General features: G+C 41.8%; 1 protein-coding gene across 2 annotated transcripts in view; it reads left to right on the top strand.

Moving 5' to 3' along the window:
* Positions 1–21,944, top strand: part of LOC143816103 (cell cycle control protein 50B-like) — a 66,696-nt gene that overhangs the window by 22,831 nt on the left and 21,921 nt on the right. For both annotated transcript variants that reach the window (XM_077296093.1, XM_077296094.1), the window contains exon 4: positions 1,883–1,990. In XM_077296093.1, coding sequence (XP_077152208.1) covers positions 1,883–1,990 — 108 coding nt within the window. The remainder of the gene's footprint in view (positions 1–1,882; positions 1,991–21,944) is intronic.

Genomic DNA, 21,944 nt, shown 5'->3' with positions numbered 1-21,944 from the left:
GTCCGTTTCTAAATTTAATATCCAAGAAGGGGTGCCAATACAACAAATCTTAGAGTTTCTACAAAAGGGATTTGAGCTAAAACTCTCTACTAGTACCCTTAGAGTACAGGTCTCAGCTCTGGGTGCCCTGTTTTCCTGTAATGTAGCTAACAACTATTGGATAGCGAGGTTTATGAAGGCGGTCTGTAGAACTAGACCAGTGTATAAAGATAGATCAGTTCCATGGGATTTAAATTTAGTTCTATCCTCACTAACAAAACCCCCCTTTGAACCTCTACACGAGGCCTCGATTAAAATGTTGACACTTAAAACAGCCTTCCTAATTGCCATAACCTCAGCTCGCAGGGTAGGGGATATCCAGGCACTTTCCAGGCTTCCCCCATATACAGAGTTCCTGTCTGACAGAGTAGTCCTTAGACCAGACCCAGCATATCTACCGAAGGTAGCAACAAGGTTTCATAGGTCGCAGGAAATAGTTTTACCATCTTTTGTTCCTAATCCATCCAATCCTAAAGAGCAGGAGCTTCATACGCTAGACGTTAGGAGATCTCTCCTACAGTATATTTCAGTCACCAATAGTTGGAAGAAGGATGAGGAACTGCTTCTTTACATCCTTTGTTTGGACCTTGGAAGGAGAGTGTCAAAATATTTACTGGCTAGATGGATTAGGGAAACTATTTCTATGGCTTATACAGCGGGTGGGGGACCAGCTCCGCAGAATCTAAAGGCACATTCCACCCGAGCCATGGCGTCATCCTCGGCAGAAAGATCTGGAGTGTCGGTGGAACAAATATGTAAGGCGGCCACTTGGTCATCCCCTTCCACGTTCTTTAAGCACTATCGGTTGGATTTGGGGTCCTCCTCTGATCTCACCTTCGGGTTAAGGGTGCTGGAGGCTATAGTCCCTCCCTAAGGTAGTTTTACATCTCTGTAAATCTCTCGTAGTGCTGTCATGGGAGTCCGAATAAAGCATTAAGCTACTTACGGTAGCGGCATTTTTCGGAGGCCCATGACAGCACCCTTAGTTCCCTCCCTATTTCACGTGGGGGTTGCACTTCCTAATTTGTATATAGTGTGAAGTATGTAGATTTCACGTATGGTGTCTAGCTACAATTTAATAAAATATTTTTCGTTTTCAAAATGTATATAATGTATATTTGTATGCCACTAACCGCAGTAGTCCTCTCAAGGCTCTGAAATACAACTGATGCATGGGAGAGGTGCCGCCCTTTTTGTATCTGTAGGTTTCCTGTTCCTTAAGGGCGGATCCCCTCTCTCGTAGTGCTGTCATGGGCCTCCGAAAAATGCCACTACCGTAAGTAGCTTAATGCTTTTGTTGTTGATTATCTGTGTCAGTTTTAAGTCCTGATTTAATATAGGAATATATATTTTAATAATACTGTCTCCAAATTGTGGACTGTAATCAGTTGTGAATATAATGTATTCCGATGTTGCTTCTACATTTATTTTCTTTTTTTGTCGTTCTATAAAAGAATTTACCCTTTAATTCCCTTTTTTATATTTTTGGACTAATGAACATGTGAAATTTTATTCAAGATTATTTCTCGCTGGATTACTCTTCTTTTCATATGTAAATCTCTCCATCAATACATGAACACCATCCTTTTATATTAGAGAGTTAAAAGGTTTACTTATGTAAGTTCTACCATGCCATAAAATGTGAGCTTTATGAATCTATGGAAATCCCAGCAACTATACATGCCATGAAGCGTCATTCTAGTGTGTCTTTGACATGCAATTAGCCTATTTCTGGGTAGCTTTTTTTTTTTTTTTGTAGTTTCAATTTCAAATTTCCAATTGATGCTATATCTATTCTAGTATCTTGGTTTATATTCATGGTTGTAAAATCCTCTCATTCTAGGCCCCTGTTTTTATGTACTATGAATTATCTGACTTTTACCAAAATCATTACCGCTATATGATATCAAGGGATGAGAATCAGTTAAGTGGAGACCTCGATAGCCTAAAGGTAAGAACAAACTTTGATAATCATGATGAATATAGATTTTGTATTACTTACAAACATTTGGCTATGATGAGAATAGACATAAGCATGTATAGTCCATGAGCCGGGCCAGATATCGGTACCACCCGGAGTGACTAATTTTCTTTGGTATTTTTAGGTAGATGCATGTCTGTAGTTTATTTTTTGATATGATAGCCCTTACATATACGTAGCTTATTAACCCCTTCAGCCCTAGGCCTATTTGTACCCAAGTGCCTAAGCCAATCTGACCTGTGCCACTTCATGGGCTAATAACTTTGGAACGCTTTCACCTATCCAAGCCATTCTGAGATTGTTTTCTCGTGACATATTGTACTTCACGTCAGTGCTAAATGGGAGTCAATATATTTTACCTTTCTATATAAAAAAATGCTAAATATTCGGAAATTTTGGAAAAATCGGCAATTTTTTAACTTTGAAATTCTCTGCTTTTTACAAAAATACTGATACCCCCCATAATAGTTATTAATTTACACTCCCCACATGTTTACTTCATATTGGCATCATTTTGAAAATGAAACCTTATTGTTTTACGACGTAATAGGGCTTATAGTTTTATGCGCAATTTTTCACATTTACAGCAAAACCCACTTTTCAAAGGACCAAGTCACTTCTGAAGTCACTTTAAGGGGCTTACATAACAGAAACCACCCATAAATTACCCCATTTTGCAAACTACACCCCTCAAGCTGTTCAAAACTCATTTTTAAAAACTGTTAACCCTTTAGGTGTTCCACAGGAATTTTAGCAGAATGAAGGCGAAATTTCAAAATTTCATTTTTTTTCCAGATATTACATTGTAATCCAATTTTACCTGCAACCTAGCAAGGGTTAACGGCAAACCCAAACTTGGTTACCCTAATTCTGCAGTTTATAGAAACACCCCACATGTACTCGTAAACTAAAGTATGGGCACACAGCACAGCTCAACACGGAAGGAGCGCTATGTGGTTTTTGGGTGGCGTATTCACTGGAAGAAATCTAGGGGGCCATGTCACATTTGAAGGCTGCCTGAGGTACCCCCACAGTGGAAACCCCAAAAAGTGACCCTATTTTGGAAACTACACCCCCAAGGAATCTTTTAGGGGGTATAGTGACCACTTTGACCCAACCAGTGTTTCACAGTAGTTGGAAACACTTGGTTGAGAAAATGGAAAAAGTGCATTTTTTACATGAAGGTGTCATTTTAGGCTCATTTTTTTATTTTTAAGAGGTGTACCAGCAAAAAATGCACCCCACTATTTGTTCACCAATCTCTCCCGAACACAACAACACCCGATATGTTGTCGTACACTGCAGTATTGGGGAACGGCAGGCCTCGGAAGGGAAGGAGCGCCAAATGACTTTTGGAGTGCAAATTTTACTGGAAGAAATCTAGGGGGCTATGTCACATTTGAAGACACCCTGAGGTGCCCCAACACACGCACACACACTGACACATACACGTTCTGTGCTGAACAGGACTCTCCGGTCTTCTCTGCAGAGCTCCTATCTCCCTCTGTAGAGGCTGACACCTCCCAGGCTTGTGACTGATCACATGGCCGTAACATCACCACAGGTCCTGTAGTCCTGTACTGTGTGCTGCTGCTGGTAAGGAACTTGTGGAGAGAGGGGGAACAGTCACCTAGCACCAGCGCTCCCAGCTCTAAGAACGAGCGCCTCATGAAGGTGGGCCCCTGCCTCCTCCTTCCCTGCGCGGCGGCCTTTCCCCCCGGCGGCTGTATTCGGCGTATAAGACAACCGCCCTCTTGGAGCCATGTTTTTCATGGCTAAAAAGTCGTCTTATACGCCAGGAAATACGGTAAATAAAATTTTAATGTTTTTCTTTGTGTTTGCAGGTGTTTACTGACTATCTAACGGCATGATGGAAGTACCAGCAAGGAAGAAATCACGGATCGACTGTATCATACACTGCTCTAATGATGACAGCGATGATCTGGCGTCCCTTAAGGATTTGGACTCCTGGAAAACATTGCTTAGGGCTGCAGAGATCAGGCAGCATGAATCAGTCCTGGTAGCAGCTAAGGGCCTTGAAGAAGGAGAAATACCACACATACAATATCACCGTAAATGTCGTAGTATCTTTACAATGAAGAAGTCACTGGATTCTATCCTTGGCAAGGGTGTCAATGTCGAAACAGCAAGCAAAATCTCCATGAGGAAGCTACCGAGGGGTGCCCCCAGTGATAGCAGGGTGTATGCCAAAGTATGTATCTTCTGTGAGAAGTCAAGCAAGTACCTAAAAGGAAAACAAACAAGGGAGCCAATTGTCCAGTGTGTTGAGCTACGAGCAGATGAGACGATCCGCAGAGCAGCGATAAGGAAAGGCACACAGAGAATACTTGGTTTACTTAGCAGAGACCTTGTTGCTGCAGAGGGGCACTACCACAAGTCGTGCTACAAACTATTCACAAAAGATGATTCCCAAGTGGCCTGTAGGTCTAGTGCAGCTGAAAATCAGGTCGAAAGCGAGGAAGTACGCTACGAAGAGGCAGAGAAAGAGGCCCTTGAAGAACTCTTCTTGTATATAAGGACTAAATTGTTCCCAAACCCAGAAGTACTGCCTATGATAAACCTCACATCTAGGCTTGAGAGATTAATGATATCCCGTGGTATCATCCAACTGAAACCATCGACAAAGAAACATGTTCGACGAAAACTTGAAACAGAGATTGGGGAATCACTCCGCTTTCTCTCAGATGAGAAAGGTAAGCTTCTAGTCTATCCATGTAGCCTATCCATGGACGACCTTGTCCGGCAAGTACACAGCATGACAAAAGATCTGCAAGAAGCAAGAGCTGCTAACTCTGGAGATATCGTAACCAAAGCAGCAATGCAGCTAAGGAATGAGATCAAGAAGCAAGATGTGAGTCAGCCATGGCCTCCCAATACAGATCAGAATGTCGTTCCTGCATTAGTCACTCAATTCCTGCAAACCCTGCTTACAGGAGATTGTGAGTGCCAAACTACCTGTGAAAGAGCTCAACGTCTTGCCACATCCTTCGGCAGTGACTTGGTTTTTGCTGTTACCAATGGAAAGACAAAGCCACCAAAGCACGTACTGCTATCCTTTGCAGTTAAGTCTTTGACCGGCAATACAGAACTGATTCGAACTCTGAATCGTCTTGGCCACTGTGTGTCATATTCAATGGCTGAGGAGATCGATACAGCCCTTTGTATCCAGAAGTTGGAATGTTCAAAGGATGACATCCCAATGCCAGCAAGTATCTACCCAGGTGTGTTCACAACCCTGGCCTGGGATAACATTGACAGACTTGAGGAGACACTAAGTGGAGCAGGTACATCTCATAGAGTCAATGGCATTGCTGTTCAGTCCAATGTTGCATGCTCTGTGACAAAGAAAGTCCTGCCAGATGTAACCAAGTCGAAGAAAAGAAGCATAACTCTGACAGAATTAATGCTACCGATATACAATGTTGGGCAGCGGGGAGAGCCACCCAGGATTGAGACTTCGAATGTTAACACTACCAAGGAGGTCCAGGATTCAAAAACCAAAAACCATATCTGGCTTCTGGCTAGAATGTCAGACCATGAGGATCAGACCACCAGCAGTTGGACTGGGTTCAACATAAAAATCCGCAGCGACATTGTAGTGGCCCAGGACACTGTAAGCTACCTGCCCACTATCAATGCTCCTGCAACAGCCATGTCCACTGTGAATGAAGTCTTGGAGCAAACACATGCCATCATGCAGACCCTGAAGCTTAACAGAATTGTGTGTGTGTTTGATCAAGCACTCTATGCCAAAGCTGCCGAGGTTATCTGGAAACAGGAGAAGTTCAAGAACATTATAATTAGAATGGGTGTCTTCCACACAATCTGTAATCTCCTCTCTATCATAGGGAACAGATTTCAGGATGCAGGCCTTAGAGATCTGTGTGTTGAATCCGGTGTAATCGCTGAAGGATCAGTGTCTGGAGTGATGGACGGCCGGAGGTACAACAGAGCAGTGAGACTACACAAGCTGGTCTATGAAGCACTTATGAGGCTTGCATGGAAAAACTTCCTTCCATGGCTAGAAGAAAACCATGCAAGGGACCTTCACCATCTGGATGAAACACTGAAGAACATCACAAACTTTCGCATCAGTGTGTCGCAGGGATCCTTCGAAAAGCTCTTGGATAATGAATCTTGCACACTTACCCTGAAGCTCTTTCAAGTTTATCTTGAGACCCTCAGAAATGAACAACTCTCAGCATTCTGGATGTCATACTTGGACATGGTCGAGACCATGCTGGCCCTGGTTCGAGCTTCAAGAGAAGGCAACTGGATGCTTCACCTAGGAGCAATCCGACAGATGATACCATGGTGTTTTGCCTATGACAAGGTCAACTATGCCCGATACCTAACCTATTACTATGCCACAATGTCTCGGCTGCCCATAGAACACCCAGAGGTCCATGAATACTTCATGCAAGGTGGCTTTTCGGTCCAGATCGGTAGCAAGAATCCTTTTGGACGAATTCCTGTGGACCAGACCATTGAAGAGACAATCAACAAAGACACCCAGACACCAGGGGGCACAAAAGGCTTCAGCCTCAAAGTTGGAGCTGTTTCCAGGTTCTACCTGACATCAGAGTACCGCAGTATGTACTTGAGGCAGCTGAGGGCCCTGGTAGGCCAACAATATACTGACTTCAGCCATTCAGACCTACAGGTGTCTAGGATTAGAAGAGATGAAGCCGATGTCCAATCTTTCGTTCAACTGCTGGAGACAGGTTGGGTGAACCCCTTCAACAAAGAGCATGTGTGCGGTCATGTGAACTTCCTCAGTGTACTTGCCTCAGCAATGGCCTGAAGTGCACAGACATGTGCAGATTACAGACATGCCAGAACAAGGGTACTGAAGACGAGCCAGTAGAACAACAGTCAGATTCAGAGTCCGATGTTGAAGATATTATGGAGTAACATATATATATATATATATATATATATATATATATATATATATATATATATATATATATATATATATATATATATATATATATATATATATATATATATATATATATATGCACATGACATGTTCAGTGTGTATTTACATAACTTGGATTAAATTTTGTTACAAATACTACATCTAGTCACTCCGGGTGGTACCGATATCGTCATATTTGGTTCTTGGCTCATGCTAAAATTCCTGTGGAACACCTAAAGGGTTAACAGTTTTTAAAAATGAGTTTTGAACAGCTTGAGGGGTGTAGTTTGCAAAATGGGGTAATTTATGGGTGGTTTCTGTTATGTAAGCCCCTTAAAGTGACTTCAGAAGTGACTTGGTCCTTTGAAAAGTGGGTTTTGCTGTAAATGTGAAAAATTGCGCATAAAACTATAAGCCCTATTACGTCGTAAAACAATAAGGTTTCATTTTCAAAATGATGCCAATATGAAGTAAACATGTGGGGAGTGTAAATTAATAACTATTATGGGGGGTATCAGTATTTTTGTAAAAAGCAGAGAATTTCAAAGTTAAAAAATTGCCGATTTTTCCAAAATTTCCGAATATTTAGCATTTTTTTATATAGAAAGGTAAAATATATTGACTCCCATTTAGCACTGACGTGAAGTACAATATGTCACGAGAAAACAATCTCAGAATGGCTTGGATAGGTGAAAGCGTTCCAAAGTTATTAGCCCATGAAGTGGCACAGGTCAGATTGGCTTAGGCACTTGGGTACAAATAGGCCTAGGGCTGAAGGGGTTAATAAGCTACGTATATGTAAGGGCTATCATATCAAAAAATAAACTACAGACATGCATCTACCTAAAAATACCAAAGAGAATTAGTCACTCCGCTTGGTACCGATATCGTCAAATTTGGTTCTTGGCTCATGGACTAGTAAACCAAGATGGGTAACAGGCGTATTAAGTGCACATATCCCAATGTAGGTTGGTGTAAATCAACCAAGTGGCTATAGATATCTCCACCAAAAGCATCGTGTAGTGAATACTGTTATTACTTATTACTACTTATTCACTTTGCTGGCAGGCTAGAACACAGAGCCTGCCTCACTGCCAGAAGCTTTACTATACCAGCACTTTTTCCCATTTTTTGGCACTAGTTCTCCAAGATGTTTGGTACAACATCACTGCCAAGTTCTTTCAAAAAGTGTGTGCAAGTGTACCTAGAAGAACTGATGCTTTGCTGCTGATTTGAAGGCAAAGGGTGGATACACTGAAATATTGATTTGACTTCATTTCTCTTTTCGTTAAATTTCCATTTTAATAGTTTATTTTTCTCAATCAACACGCAAAATAAAAAAAAATCTTACTTTGCATTGTTTTTCCATAACAAACTAAATATAACAGACACGTGTATCCAAAAGATAGAGATGTATATCACTCCTCAACATTGCAATTGTAACACCAAGAAGGGAAAGGCAAGATATTATGGAAATTACAGAATCAATAGAATTGTTAAAGATATTCAAATAATAAAGAAAAATGAAAACTCCATTTTTAAAACACTATGATTTATTCAGTATCAAGTGTGAGCTCCACAATCTGAAATACGCACACTTATAAACATTGACATGCTATCAATAAGGTTATTAACCCCTTTCTGCCATTGGACGTACTATTCCGTCCATGTGGGGCGGGCCCTAATTCCCAAGGATGGAATAGTACGTCCAGCGCGATTGGCCGCGCTCACGGGGGGAGCGCGGCCGATCGCGGCCGGGTGTCAGCTGCCTATCGCAGCTGACATCCGGCACTATGTGCCAGGAGCGGTCACGGACCGCCCCCGGCACATTAACCCCCGGCACACCGCGATTAAACATGATCGCGGTGTGCCGGCGGTACAGGGAAGCATCGCGCAGGGAGGGGGCTCCCTGCGTGCTTCCCTGAGACTCCTGGAGCAACGCGATGTGATCGCGTTGCTGCGAGGGTCTCTTACCTCCTCCTCGCTGTAGGTGCCTGGATCCAAGATGGCCACGGCATCCGGGTCCTGCAGGGAGGGAGGTGGCTTACCAAGTGCCTGCTCAGAGCAGGCGCTTGGTAAGCCTGCAGTGCTGTAAGTCAGATCGGTGATCTGACAGAGTGCTGTGCAAACTGTCAGATCACCGATCTGTGATGTCCCCCCCTGGGGCAAAGTAAACAAGTAAAAAAAAAAAAAATTCCACATGTGTGGGGAAAAAAAAAAAAAAATCCTAAATAAAAAAATACAATATTCCCATAAATACATTTCTTTATCTAAATAAAAAAATCAAACAATAAAAGTACACATTTAGTATCGCCGCGTCCGAAACGACCCCACCTATAAAACTATATCACTAGTTAACCCCTTCAGTGAACACCGTAAAAAAAACAAACAAACAAACAAAAAAACGCTTTATTCTCATACAGCCAAACAAAAAGTGGAATAACACGCGATCAAAAAGACGGATAAAAATAACCATGGTATCGCTGAAAACGTCATCTTGTCCCGCAAAAAACGAGCTGCCATACAGCATCATCAGCAAAAAAATAAAAAAGTTATAGTCCTCAGAATAAAGCGATGCAAAAATAATTATATTTTCTATAAAATATTTTTTATCGTATAAAAGCGCCAAAACATAAAAAAATGATATAAATGAGGTATCGCTGTTATCGTACTGACCCGAAGAATAAAACTGCTTTAGAAATTTTACCAAACGCGGAACGGTATAAACGCCTCCCCCAAAAGAAATTCATGAATAGCTGGTTTTTGGTCATTCTGCCTCACAAAAATCGGAATAAAAAGCGATCAAAAAAATCTCCCGTGCCCGAACATGTTACCAATAAAAACGTCAACTCGTCCCGCAAAAAACAAGACCTCACATGACTCTGTGGACTCAAATATGGAAAAATTATAGCTCTCAAAATATGGTAACGCAAAAAATAGTTTTTGCAATAAAAAGCGTCTTTCAGTGTGTGACGGCTGCCAATCATAAAAATCCGCTAAAAAAACCGCTATAAAAGTAAATCAAACCCCCCCTTCATCACCCCTTTAGTTAGGGAAAAATTAAAAAATTTATTTATTTCCATTTTCCAGCTAGGGTTAGGGTTGGGGCTAGGGTTAAGGCTACAGTTAGGGTTGGGGCTAAAGTTAGGGTTAGGGTTTGGATTACATTTACGGTTGGGAATAGGGTTGGGATTAGGGTTAGGGGTGTGTCTGGGTTAGAGGTGTGGTTAGGGTTACCATTGGGATTAGGGTTAGGGGTGTGTTTGGATTAGGGTTTCAGTCATAATTGGGGGGTTTCCACTGTTTAGGCACATCAGGGGCTCTCCAAACGCGACATGGCGTCCGATCTCAATTACAGCCAATTCTGCGTTGAAAAAGTAAAACAGTGCTCCTTCCCTTCCGAGCTCTCCCGTGCGCCCAAACAGGGGTTTACCCCAACATATGGGGTATCAGCGTACTCAGGACACATTGCAGAACAACTTTTGGCAACTTTTGGGGTCCAATTTCTCATGTTACCCTTGGGAAAATACAAAACTGGGGGCTAAAAAAATTTTGTGGAAAAAAAAATATTTTTTATTTGCAGGGCTCTGCGTTATAAACTGTTGTGAAACACTTGGGGTTCAAAGTTCTCACAACACATCTAGATAAGTTCCTTGGGGGGTCTAGTTTCCAATATTGGGTCACTTGTGGGGGGTTTCTACTGTTTAGGTACATTAGGGGCTCTGCAAACACAATGTGACGCCTGCAGACCAATCCATCTAAGTCTGCATTCCAAATGATGCTCCTTCCCTTCCGAGCTAGCTCTGCCATGCACTCAAATGGTGGTTCCCCCCCACATATGGGGTATCAGCGCACTCAGGACACATTGCAGAACAACTTTTGGGGTCCAATTTCTCCTGTTACCCTTGGAAAAATACAAAACTGGGGGCTAAAAAATAATTTTTGTGGGAAAACATTTTTGTTTTACTTTTACAGCTCTGCATTATAAACTTCTGTGAAGCATTTGGTGGGTCAAAGTGCTCACCACCCCTCTAGATAAGTTCCTTAGGGGGTCTACTTTCCAAAATGGTGTCACTTGTGGGGGGTTTCAATGTTTAGGTACATCAGGGGCTCTCCAAACGCAACATGGCGTCCCTTCTCAATTCTAGTCAATTTTGCATTGAAAAGTCAAATGGCGCTCCTTCGCTTCCGAGCTCTGTCATGCGCCTAAACAGTGGTTTACCCCCACATATGGGGTATCAGCGTACTCAGCACAAATTGTAAAACATCTTTTGGGGTCCATTTTCTCCTGTTACCCTTGGTTAAATAAAACAAGTTGGAGCTGAAGTAAATTTTTTGTGAAAAAAGTTAAATGTTCATTTTTATTTAAACATTACAAAAATTCCTGTGAAACACCTGAAGGGTTAATAAACAAACTTCTTGAATGTGGTTTTGAGCACCTTGAGGGGTGCAGTTTTTAGAATGGTGTCACACTTGGTTATTTTCTATAATATAGACCCCTCAAAATGACTGGTCTAACTGACCAGGGACAGATTATTATGTCTATGCGATCGCCTGTGCACACTGGGGATATGGGGGCGATTGCCACGGGTGTTAGCTGATTCTGACAGCGGACACCCGGCACTAAAAAAAATCTAAACAATAAAAGTACACGTATTTAGTATCACCACGTCCGAAACGACTCGACCTATAAAACTGTCCCACTAGTTAACCCCTTTAGTGAACACCATTTAAAAAAAAAAAAAAAAAAGGCAAAAAACCAATCCTTTACCATCCTACCGCCGAACAAAAAGTGTAATAACACTTGATCAAAAAGACGGATACAAATAAACGTGATACTGCTGAAAACGTCATCTTGTCCTACAAAAAAAACAAGTACACATACAGCTCCATCACTGGAAAAATAAGTTATAGCTCTCAGAATCAAGCGATGCAAAAATTATTTTTTATATAAAAGTTTTTATTGTATAAAAGCGCCAAAACATAAAAAAAATATAAATGAGGTATCGCTGTCATCGTACTGACCCAAGAATAAAACTGCTTTATCAATTTTACCACACGCGGAACTGTATAAACACCCCCCCCCTCCAAAAGAAATTCATTAATTGCTGGTTTTTGTTCATTCTGCCTCACAAAAATCGGAATAAAAAGCGATCAAATAATGTCATGTGCCCGAAAATGGTACAAAAAAAAATCAACGCGTTCCACAAAAAACAAGACCTCGCATGACTCTGTGGACCAAAAGTATAGAAAAATTATAGCTCTCAAAATGTGGTGATGCAAAAACTATTTATTTTTTCCAATAAAAAGCGTCTTTTAGTGTGTGACAGTTGCCAAACATAACAACCCGCTATAAATAGTAAATCAAACCCCCCTTAGTTAGGGAAAAATAGTAAAATAAAGTATTTATTTTAATTTTCAGGTTAGGGTTACTGCTAAAGTTAGGGTTGGGGTTAAAGCTAGGCTTACGGCTAACGTTAGGGTTGGGGCTAAAGTTAGGGTTTGGATTACATTTATGGTTGGGGTTAGGGTTGGGATTAGGGTTAGGGGTGTGTTGGGGTTAGGGTTGGAGTTAGAATTGGGGGGTTTCCACTGTTTAGGCACATCAGGGGCTCTCCAAATGCGAAATGGCGTCCGATCTCAATTCCATCCAATTCTGCATTGGGAAAAAGTCAAACGGTTCTACTTCCCTTCCGAGCTCTGCAGTGCACCCAAACAGTGGTTTACCCCCACATATGGGGTATCGGTGTACTCAGGACAAATTGGACAGCACCTTTTTGGGGTCCAATTTCTCCTGTTACCCTTGTGAAAGCTAAAAAATCATTTTTGTGGGGAAAAAATTGTTTATTTTCACTGCTCTGCCTTATAAACTTGGTGGTTCAAAGTTCTCACAACACATCTAGATAAGTTCCTTAGGGGGTCTACTTTCCAAAATAGTGTCACTTGTGGGGGGTTTCCACTGTTTAGGCACATCAGCGGCTCTCCAAACGCGACATGGTGGACGATCTCAATTCCAGCCAATTTTGCATTGAAAAGTCAAATGGCGCTCCTTCCCTTCCGAGCTCTGCCATGGGCCCAAACAGTGGTTTACCCCCACATATGGGGTAAATGTGTACTCAGGATAAATTGTATGACAACTTTTGGGGTACAATTTCTCCTGTTACCCTTGTTAAAATAATACAAATTGGATCTGAAGTGATTTTTTTTTTTTTTTTGTGAAAAAAAAAAAAAAATGTAAATGTTTATTTTCTTTTTTTTTAAACATTCCAAAAATTCCTGTGAAGCACCTGAAAGGTTAATAAACTTCTTGAATATGGTTTAGAGCACCTTGAGGGGTGCAGTTTTTAAAATGGTGTCACTTTTGGGTATTTTCTGCCATATGGACCCCTCAAAGTGACTTCAAATGTGATGTGGTCCCTTTAAAAACAATAAATAAAAAAATAAATGGTGTTGTAAAAATGAGAAATCGCTGGTCAACTTTTAACCCTTAACTCCCTAACAAAAAAATTTTGGCTCCAAAATTGTGCTGATGTAAAGTAGACATGTGGGAAATGTTACTTAATATTTTGTGTGACATTTGTGTGATTTAAGGGCATGAAAATTCAAAGTTGGAAAATTGCGAAATTTTCTAAATTATCACCAAATTCCTGATTTTTTTTCACAAATAGACGCAAGTCATATCAAAGAAATTTGACCACTATCATGAAGTACAATATGTCACGAGAAAACAATGTCAGAATCACCGGGATCCGTTGAAGCATTCCAGAGTTATAACCTCTTAAAGGGACAGTGGTCAGAATTGTAAAAATTGGCCCGGTCATTAACATGCAAGCCACCCTTGGGGGTAAAGGGGTTAAAGCCAAATGCTAAAAACAAAAAAAAAATCAAGATACTGTATCCATAAATAAATGTTTGAATCGACAAAATATAAATAATAAAGTACACATTTGGTATTGCCGCGTCCGCAACAACCCGACCTATAAAACTGTCCCACTAGTTAGCCCCTTTAGTGAACCCCCAAAAAAATAAAAAAATAAGACCAAAAACAATGCTTTATCATCATACTGCCAAACAAAGTGGAATAAAACGTGATAAAAAAGGATATAAATGTCATCTTGTCCCGCCAAAAACAATCCCACCATATGGCTTCATCAGTGAAAAAATAAAAGTTATAGCTCTCAGAATAAAGCGATGCAAAAATAATTATTTTGTCTATAAAATTTTTATTGTGTAAAAGCCCCAAAACAAACACAAAAAAATATAAGTAGGGTATGGCTGTAATTGCCTTATCAATTTTACCACACACGGAACAGCATAAACCCCCCCCCCCCAACCCCCTCCCAAAAAAAAATTTCCTGAATTGCTGGTTTTTGGTCATTCTCCCTCCCAAAAATCGGAATAGAAAGCGATCAAAAAATGTCATATGCCCGAAAATGGTACGAATAAAAAGTCAACTCGTCCCGCGAAAAACAAGATCTCACATGACTCTGTTCCAAAATATGGAAAAATTATAGCCTCAAAATCTGGTGATGCAAAAACTATTTTTTTTTACAATAAAAAGCGTATTTTAGTGTGTGACAGCAGCCAAACATAAAAACCCGATATAAACCTGGTATTGCACTGACCCAAAGAATAAAGTTGCCTGGTTACTTATACTGCACGAGGAACGGCGTAAAAAATAAAACCATTTCTTCAGCTGCTGTTTTTTTTTTTTTTTTTTTTTTTTCTTCATTTTGTCTCCCAAAGATTGCAGTAAGGCTCGGCGCACAATTATCCTGTGCTGAGCGATTGCATTGGGGTTTCTGTGAAAATCTCTGAAATACGTGATTCAGACGGAATCTCTGGCAGAAGATTCCCTATAATGAGGCAGATGGAGGCACTGTGGACGCTGACTGATCTGTGATTTGGCAGTGTCCGTCTTTATCGGATTGCATGAAAGTGCTGTCGGCCACAGTTTTGTGCACTTCTGTAAAGGACACCGCTGAAGTGAGGCCAGACGGAGTCCAGAATAACTCTGCTGCCTCATTATAGTGAATGGATCCCTTAATGGTTTCATCTGTCACGTCACTCGGAGATTTAGATGGAAACGCTAAAGTAAGTGGTCAGCGTAGAGCACCGGATAAATGTGATCCCAAATCGTTATGTAAAATATTCCCAATAAAAGCTTCAATTCAATCCACAAAAAAAGCAAGCCCTTACTCTGGTCTGTCATATGTTAATGGAAATATAGGGGTCTTCCACATTACTGGTAGCACAAAGGCTCTGAAAAAGCGAAATGGCTCCTCACCCGCCAAAAGAACTGCAGCAAATTCTGCGCTCAAATCCAAAATGCCCCCCTCCCTTCTAAGCCCCACAGAGTACCTAAACCACATATTTCCACGTTTGGCATTTCTGAAGTGATAAGAGCCTGCCTAACTTATGTGTGCATGCCTCCAGAAACGTAGGCTGGGCATAACTTACTGGTGACTGCAACTACAGCGTACTGGTCACTACTAGTGTTGAGCGATACCGTCCGATACTTGAAAGTATCGGTATCGGAAAGTATCGGCCGATACCGGCAAAGTATCGGATCCAATCCGATACCGATACCCGATACCAATACAAGTCAATGGGACTCAAGTATCGGACGGTATTCCTGATGGTTCCCAGGGTCTGAAGGAGAGGAAACTCTCCTTCAGGCCCTGGGATCCATATAAATGTGTAAAAGAAAGAATTAAAATAAAAAATATCGCTATACTCACCCTCCGACGCAGCCTGGACCTCAGCGAGGGAACTGGCAGCATTGTTTGTTTAAAATTCGCGCTTTTACTTGGTTACGTGAAGTCCCGGCTTGTGATTGGTCAGGGCGGCTATGTTGCCGGGACGCGGACCAATCACAGCAAGCCGTGACGAAATTACGTCACGGCTTGCTGTGATTGGTCCGCGTCCCGGCAACATGGCCGCCATTAACCAATCACAAGCCGTGACGTCACGGGAGGCTGGACACGCGCGCTTTTTAAAATGGGCGCGTGTCCAGCCTCCCGTGACGTCCCGGCTTGTGATTGGTTGCGCCGCGGTCAACCAATCACAAGCCGGGAGGCTGGACACGCGCGCATTTTAAAATTTTAAAATGCGCGCGTGTCCAGCCTCCCGTGACGTCACGGCTTGTGATTGGTTGCGTCTCCCATGTGACTGCGACGCAACCAATCACAAAGCCGGGACGTAATTTTAAAATCCTTAAGGACCTGAAATTACGTCACGGCTTGCTGTGATTGGTTGCGTCGCCCATGTGACTGCGACGCAACCAATCACAACGCCGGAACGTAATTTTAAAATCCTGAAGGACCTGAAATTACGTCACGGCTTGCTGTGATTGGTTGCGTCCCGGTCACATGGGCGGCACGCAACCAATCACAAGCCGGGACTCACGTAAAGGAAAGAAAAGCGCGAATTTTAAACAAAGAACGCTGCCGCTTCCCTCGGTAAGGTGCAGGCTGCGTCGGAGAGGTGAGTATAGCAATATTTTTTATTTTAATTCTCTCTTTTACACATTTTTACATTAATGTTGTTTCGATACCGATACCCGATATCACAAAAATATCGGATCTCGGTATCGGAATTCCGATACAGCAAGTATCGGCCGATACTGCAAGGTATCGGAATGCTCAACACTAGTCACTACAGCAGCAGTTTGCAATTTTCACTCGGCAACATTCATTGCTGCTTGTTTCTGGAAAATATCCATGGAGTCAAAATCGTCACTACACCTGTAGACAGGTTCGGACTGTGGCTGAAATTCAGTCCTGGCATTTGAAATCACACAGGCCCATGTTGTCCCCGTCCACATGAACCAGATGGGATATATTACAAATATTACTCTGGATGGAGGAAAGCAAGATTCTCTACCAGACCAATATTTCTAATGATACCCGTGGCCTGCTGGGGTAAGTGATGGAGTCAGTGACTTTGTGCTCCATCACAACTCTTAACAGTATGGGTGTCTTGAGAACACTGATTCTGTTAACAACGTAGCAGACAAGGCAGCCCATGACCTGCAAGCCCTTCTGGCATTTGCCAGATGGCCAGTCTGGCCCTGCCTGTAGATAAATTCACAAAGGGGTATAGTTTCCAAAATGGGGTCACATGAGAGGAGATTCTGCTCTTCTAGCAATTAGGGGCTCTGTATATTGAGTCTGCAAACTGTTCTAGGAAAATCTGTGCTCCATGAGGCAAACAGCACTCCATTCCTCCGGAGTCACTCTGTATGGCTCAGTAGTATAGTACAGCCATATATGTGGTATTGCCACGTCCAGTAGAAATTGTGGAACACATTTAGTGCCATTTTTACCCCCCTTGTGTGAAAATGTAAAATCTTTGGCTAAAACTAAATTTCTGTGGTAAAAATGTAGTTAATTTTTCTTCACTGCCCAATGGTATAAAATTCTGTGACACACCCGTGGTGTCAATATGATCGATGCACCCCTAGATGAATTCATTAAGAGGTGTAGGTTGTAAAATGGGGTTACTTCTGATGAGCTCTGTTGTTCTGGCACCTCATGGCCTCTCCCAGTGGGTCATGGCACCTGCAAACCATAACCGTAAAATCTGGTGCTCCTTGCCTTCTGAGTTTTTTGCCCTGTGCCTGAAAAATATTTCCCAATTACATATAGGGTATTGGCGCACTCAGGAAAAAATGGACCTCAGTTTGTTGTAAAAAAAAAAAAAATCCTATTAGCCCTTAGAAAAATTAAAACTTGAGGCTAAAACAACATTTTAGTGTTAAAAATGTAATTATCCTTTCTTCACTGCTCAGTGGTCTAAAATTCTGTTTTGACGTGGTGTCAATATGATCACTGCACCACTAGATTAATTCATTGGGGAGTGTAGTTTGGAAACTTAGTTCACATAGGGGTTTCTGTAGTTCTGGCACCTCCAGGGGTTCTGCCAATGTGACATGGCACCCTCAAACCATTACAGCAAAATCTGAAATCCAATATGGTGCCTCTTACCTTCTGTGGTGCAATTTCTCCTGTTACCCTTATGAAGATGTAAAACTTGGAGGAAAAATACATTTTTGTGGCTTTTTTTTAATGTTACCTTAAATGTGAAAAGTATACACTGGATATGTATACTGATGCGCGCTGGGTTATAGTATAAAAATGGAAATAGTAACCGATGGCCGCTGCAAGTATAAGCAACTCTAAATCCCACCAAATGTATTGTTAAACTTTATACAGGTGAAAGATAACAAGGGAGGTTCTAAAACAAGTGAAAACAGTTCTGCCTACCTCCCCTGTTAGATTGTTCCAAGCCGAAGACGTGCTGCTGTATTTCTCAAAATCCTTCTGATAGAGCAAAGAGTTCCAGAACAGTGGCTGCTCCGGCCGGTAGCAACCACTTGCAATCACTCTCCTCCGGGTAAGGTCAAGATTCTGTGATCGGACGCCGCGTGCGAGAAAGCGGTGAGTCCGTGCTGTGTGTAGGACCTGCGCAACGTCACAGGTCACGTGACCGCCCGAGAGTGAGATACGTACGGAGTGCAGTGAGGACCATTCAATCCTACGCGTTTCGGAGACGCCTGTCTCCTTCCTCAGGGATGATCCTTGCTCCGTACTAGCGGTCTTTAAATAGTAAATCTCTGCAGCATCTACATCCTTCATTGAAATCCAAACAGTTCAGTGCCCATGTTCAGGCCTCTTGGTGCAATAGTGTCCAGGAGAAAAATCCATTTTGTCTCCATTCTGGACATAGCTTTAATATAATTTCCACCCCTCCAATGTCTCTGTACCGTGGCTATGCCCGAAACTTTCATATGTTGCACCTGTCCATTGTGATATTCCGTGAAATGTTGGGAAAGTGGATGACCCAGAAAAAGATTTTTAATATTCCTATTCCAGAAAAAGATTTTTAAGATTTTTTTAATGTTAAACTTCTGTGATTCACCTGAGGGTTCAAAGTTCTCACCACACAACAAAATACATTCCTTGAAGGGTCTAGTTTCCAAAATGGGGTCATGTGGGGGGTTTCCATTGTTTAGGCACATCAAGGGCTCTCCAAATGGGACATGATGTCCGGTAATGTTTCCAGGAAAGTTTACATTCAAAATTTCAAAGGACGCTCCTTCCCTGATGAGCCCTGCTGTGCACCCAAACAGTAATTTTCTCCCTCATATTGGGTATATGTGTACTCAGGAGAAATTGCACAAAAAATTGTATGGTGCAATTTCCTGTTACCCTTATGAAAATGCAATATTTTGTGCTAAAAACACTTGTGGGGAAATTTTTTATTTTTACGGCTCAACGTTATAAAGTTCTGTGAAGCACCTGAGGGTTCAATGTGCTCACCACACATCTAGATCCATTCCCTTTGGGGTCTAGTTTCCAAAATGGTGTCACTTGTGGGAGATTTTCACTGTTTAGGCACATCAGGGGCTCGCCAATTGTTCCAGCAAATTTTGCATTCAAAAAGTCAAATGGCGTTCCTTCCTTTCTGAACTCTGCCGCGTGGCCAAACAGTGGTTTTCTCCCTCATGTGGAGTATAGTCATGCTAAGGAGAAATTACACAACAAACTTGGGGGTCCATTTTTTTTCCTGTTACCCTTGTCAAAATAAAAAAATTGGATCTGAAGTAAATTTTATTGGGGGGGGGGAGATCATTTATTATTATTATTATTATTATTATTATTATTATTATTATTATTATATTCTTTTTTTTTTTAATCCTCTGAAGCACCTGAAGGGTTAATAAACTTCTTGAATGTGGTTTTGAGCAGTTTGAGGGGTGAGGTTTTTAGAATGGTGTCGCTTTTGGGTATTTTCTGTCATATAGGCCCCTCAAAGTCTTTTCAAATATGATGTAACCCTTAAAAAATAAAAATAAAATAGTTTTGTAAATTTTGCTGGAAAAATGAAAAATCGCTGGTGAACTTGTTGTAACCTTTATAACTTCCTAACAAATTTTGTTCCAAAATTGTGCTGATGTAAAGTAGACATATGGGGAAATGCTATTTATTATCTATTTTGTGTGACATATCTCTGTGATTTAAGGGCATGACAATTCAAAGTTGGAAAATTGTGAAAATTTTCAAAATTTTTGCCCATTTTCCGTTTTTTTTTTTCACAAATAAAAGCAAGTTATACTGAATAAACTTTACAACTATCATGAATTATAATATATCATGAAAAAACAATCTCAGAATCACCAAGATCCGTTGACGTGTTCCAGAGTTATTACGTTGCACACTAAAATAAGATCAGTTGAACAAAAGTAATGGGGAGAAAGTTTGCATTGCTATAAAGATTTGCTATTCAGGAGTCTGGAAAACATAGTGGTAACAAGTGGTATGAGAGCAGCAGTTTAAAGGGAACTTGTCAAGTCCAAAAACTCTAATTACCAGCAGATATAGGGTTGATCTGCAGGTAAATGGTAAGATCATGCTAGGCTACATAAGTAGGGCAGCGGCTACAGAGAGAAAATTAACTTATATCCTCCCTGTAGCCACTCTCTTGCAGTCATTGGGGTGGTGCATGGAGCGTTACGGTAAGGGTATGTTTCCACGTTCAGGAAACGCTGCGTTTTTCCGCAGCGTCAAAAATGCAGCGTCCAGATGTTACAGCATAGTGGAGGGGATTTCATGAAATCCAGACTCCACTATGCGTTAAAAAACGCATGCGTTTTTGCCGCGAAAACGCATGCGTGGTGCTTTTTTTCAAAACGCAGCATGTTGCTACTATGAGCAAAACACGCAGGTACACCGCAGGTGACCTGCCAGTGACCTCAGGTGCAGTTTTGGTCAGGATTTTACCTGCATAAAATCCTGACCAAAGCCTGAAGCAAAACTGAACGTGGAAACATACCCTAACTGCTCATTATACAGTGAGCGTGCTGTAATCACTCCCTGGCACTTGTACAGCCAGCTCTGCAAGTGTGTGTGCAGCACAGGCTGTTAACTTGCTGGAGAGTGATTACAGCATGCTCACTGTATAGTGATCAGTAACCGTAACTGCTCCATGCATGTAAATTTTCTCCTTTTACAGCCGCTGTTCCAGAAGCCGAACGTTATTTTTAATGCTATTTACATGCAGATTAACCCTATACCTAAATGTAAATGGCGTTTCTGCACATGACAAATTTCTTTTAACTTGCATTTAGGGTATGTGCACACGCTTCGGATTTTGCTGCAGAACCGCAGCGGTTTCCCATGAGTTTACAGTACAATGTAAACCTATGGGAAACGAAATCCGCAGTGCACATGCTGCGGAAAAAAACGCGCGGAAACGCAGCGGTTTATATTCCACAGCATGTCAATTCTTTGTGCGGATTCCTCTGCAGGTTTACACCTGCTCCAATAGAAATCTGCAGGTGTAAACCCGCAGCGGAAACCACAATAGAAACCACAATAAATCCGCAGGAAAAACCGCAGGGGTTTTGCACTGCGGATTTATCAAATCTGCTGCGGAAAATTCCGCAATGGAATCCGCAGCGTGTGCACATGGTCTTAAAGTTCTCAGCTGTAGTGGTTGGTGCAGCACTAGAAATGCATGCAGGTTTCTAGCAAATTCTCATAGCTTTTGGACTTTGTGCTTAACCCCTTAACGTCCAATGACTGACACAGTCCATCATTGGACACCTCCCCTGTTTGGTGTGGACTCTGGCGGTGAGCCTGACGTGTTTGGAACCCGCGGTTGTTAACATGTTAAATGCCGCTGTCAAACTCTGACAGCAGCATTTATTATGCATGCGCAGGAAGCGCGTCTTTACCTCCTCCCATCGGCGCCCGTGTTGTTTATGGGTTGGCATGCCTACCCGAGGTCAGCAGGAGACTCTTGTGGTTGTGTTTGCTGGATGGCTATGAGCACCGCCTGGTGGTTGGCGCTCATAGAAAGTGAGCATATTTGCTACATAGATTAGGGCTGTTGCCCTGCTCTATGTAGCAGAGGCGATCAGACAACTGTACCTTTAGTCTCTCATGGAGACTATTGAAGCAAGTAAAAAAAAAA

This window comes from Ranitomeya variabilis, chromosome 3 (assembly GCF_051348905.1).
Source record: "Ranitomeya variabilis isolate aRanVar5 chromosome 3, aRanVar5.hap1, whole genome shotgun sequence".
In the NCBI taxonomy this organism is placed as follows: domain Eukaryota; kingdom Metazoa; phylum Chordata; class Amphibia; order Anura; family Dendrobatidae; genus Ranitomeya; species Ranitomeya variabilis.
Note: the sequence above shows the minus strand (reverse complement) of the source record. Positions and strands in the feature narration are given on the sequence as shown.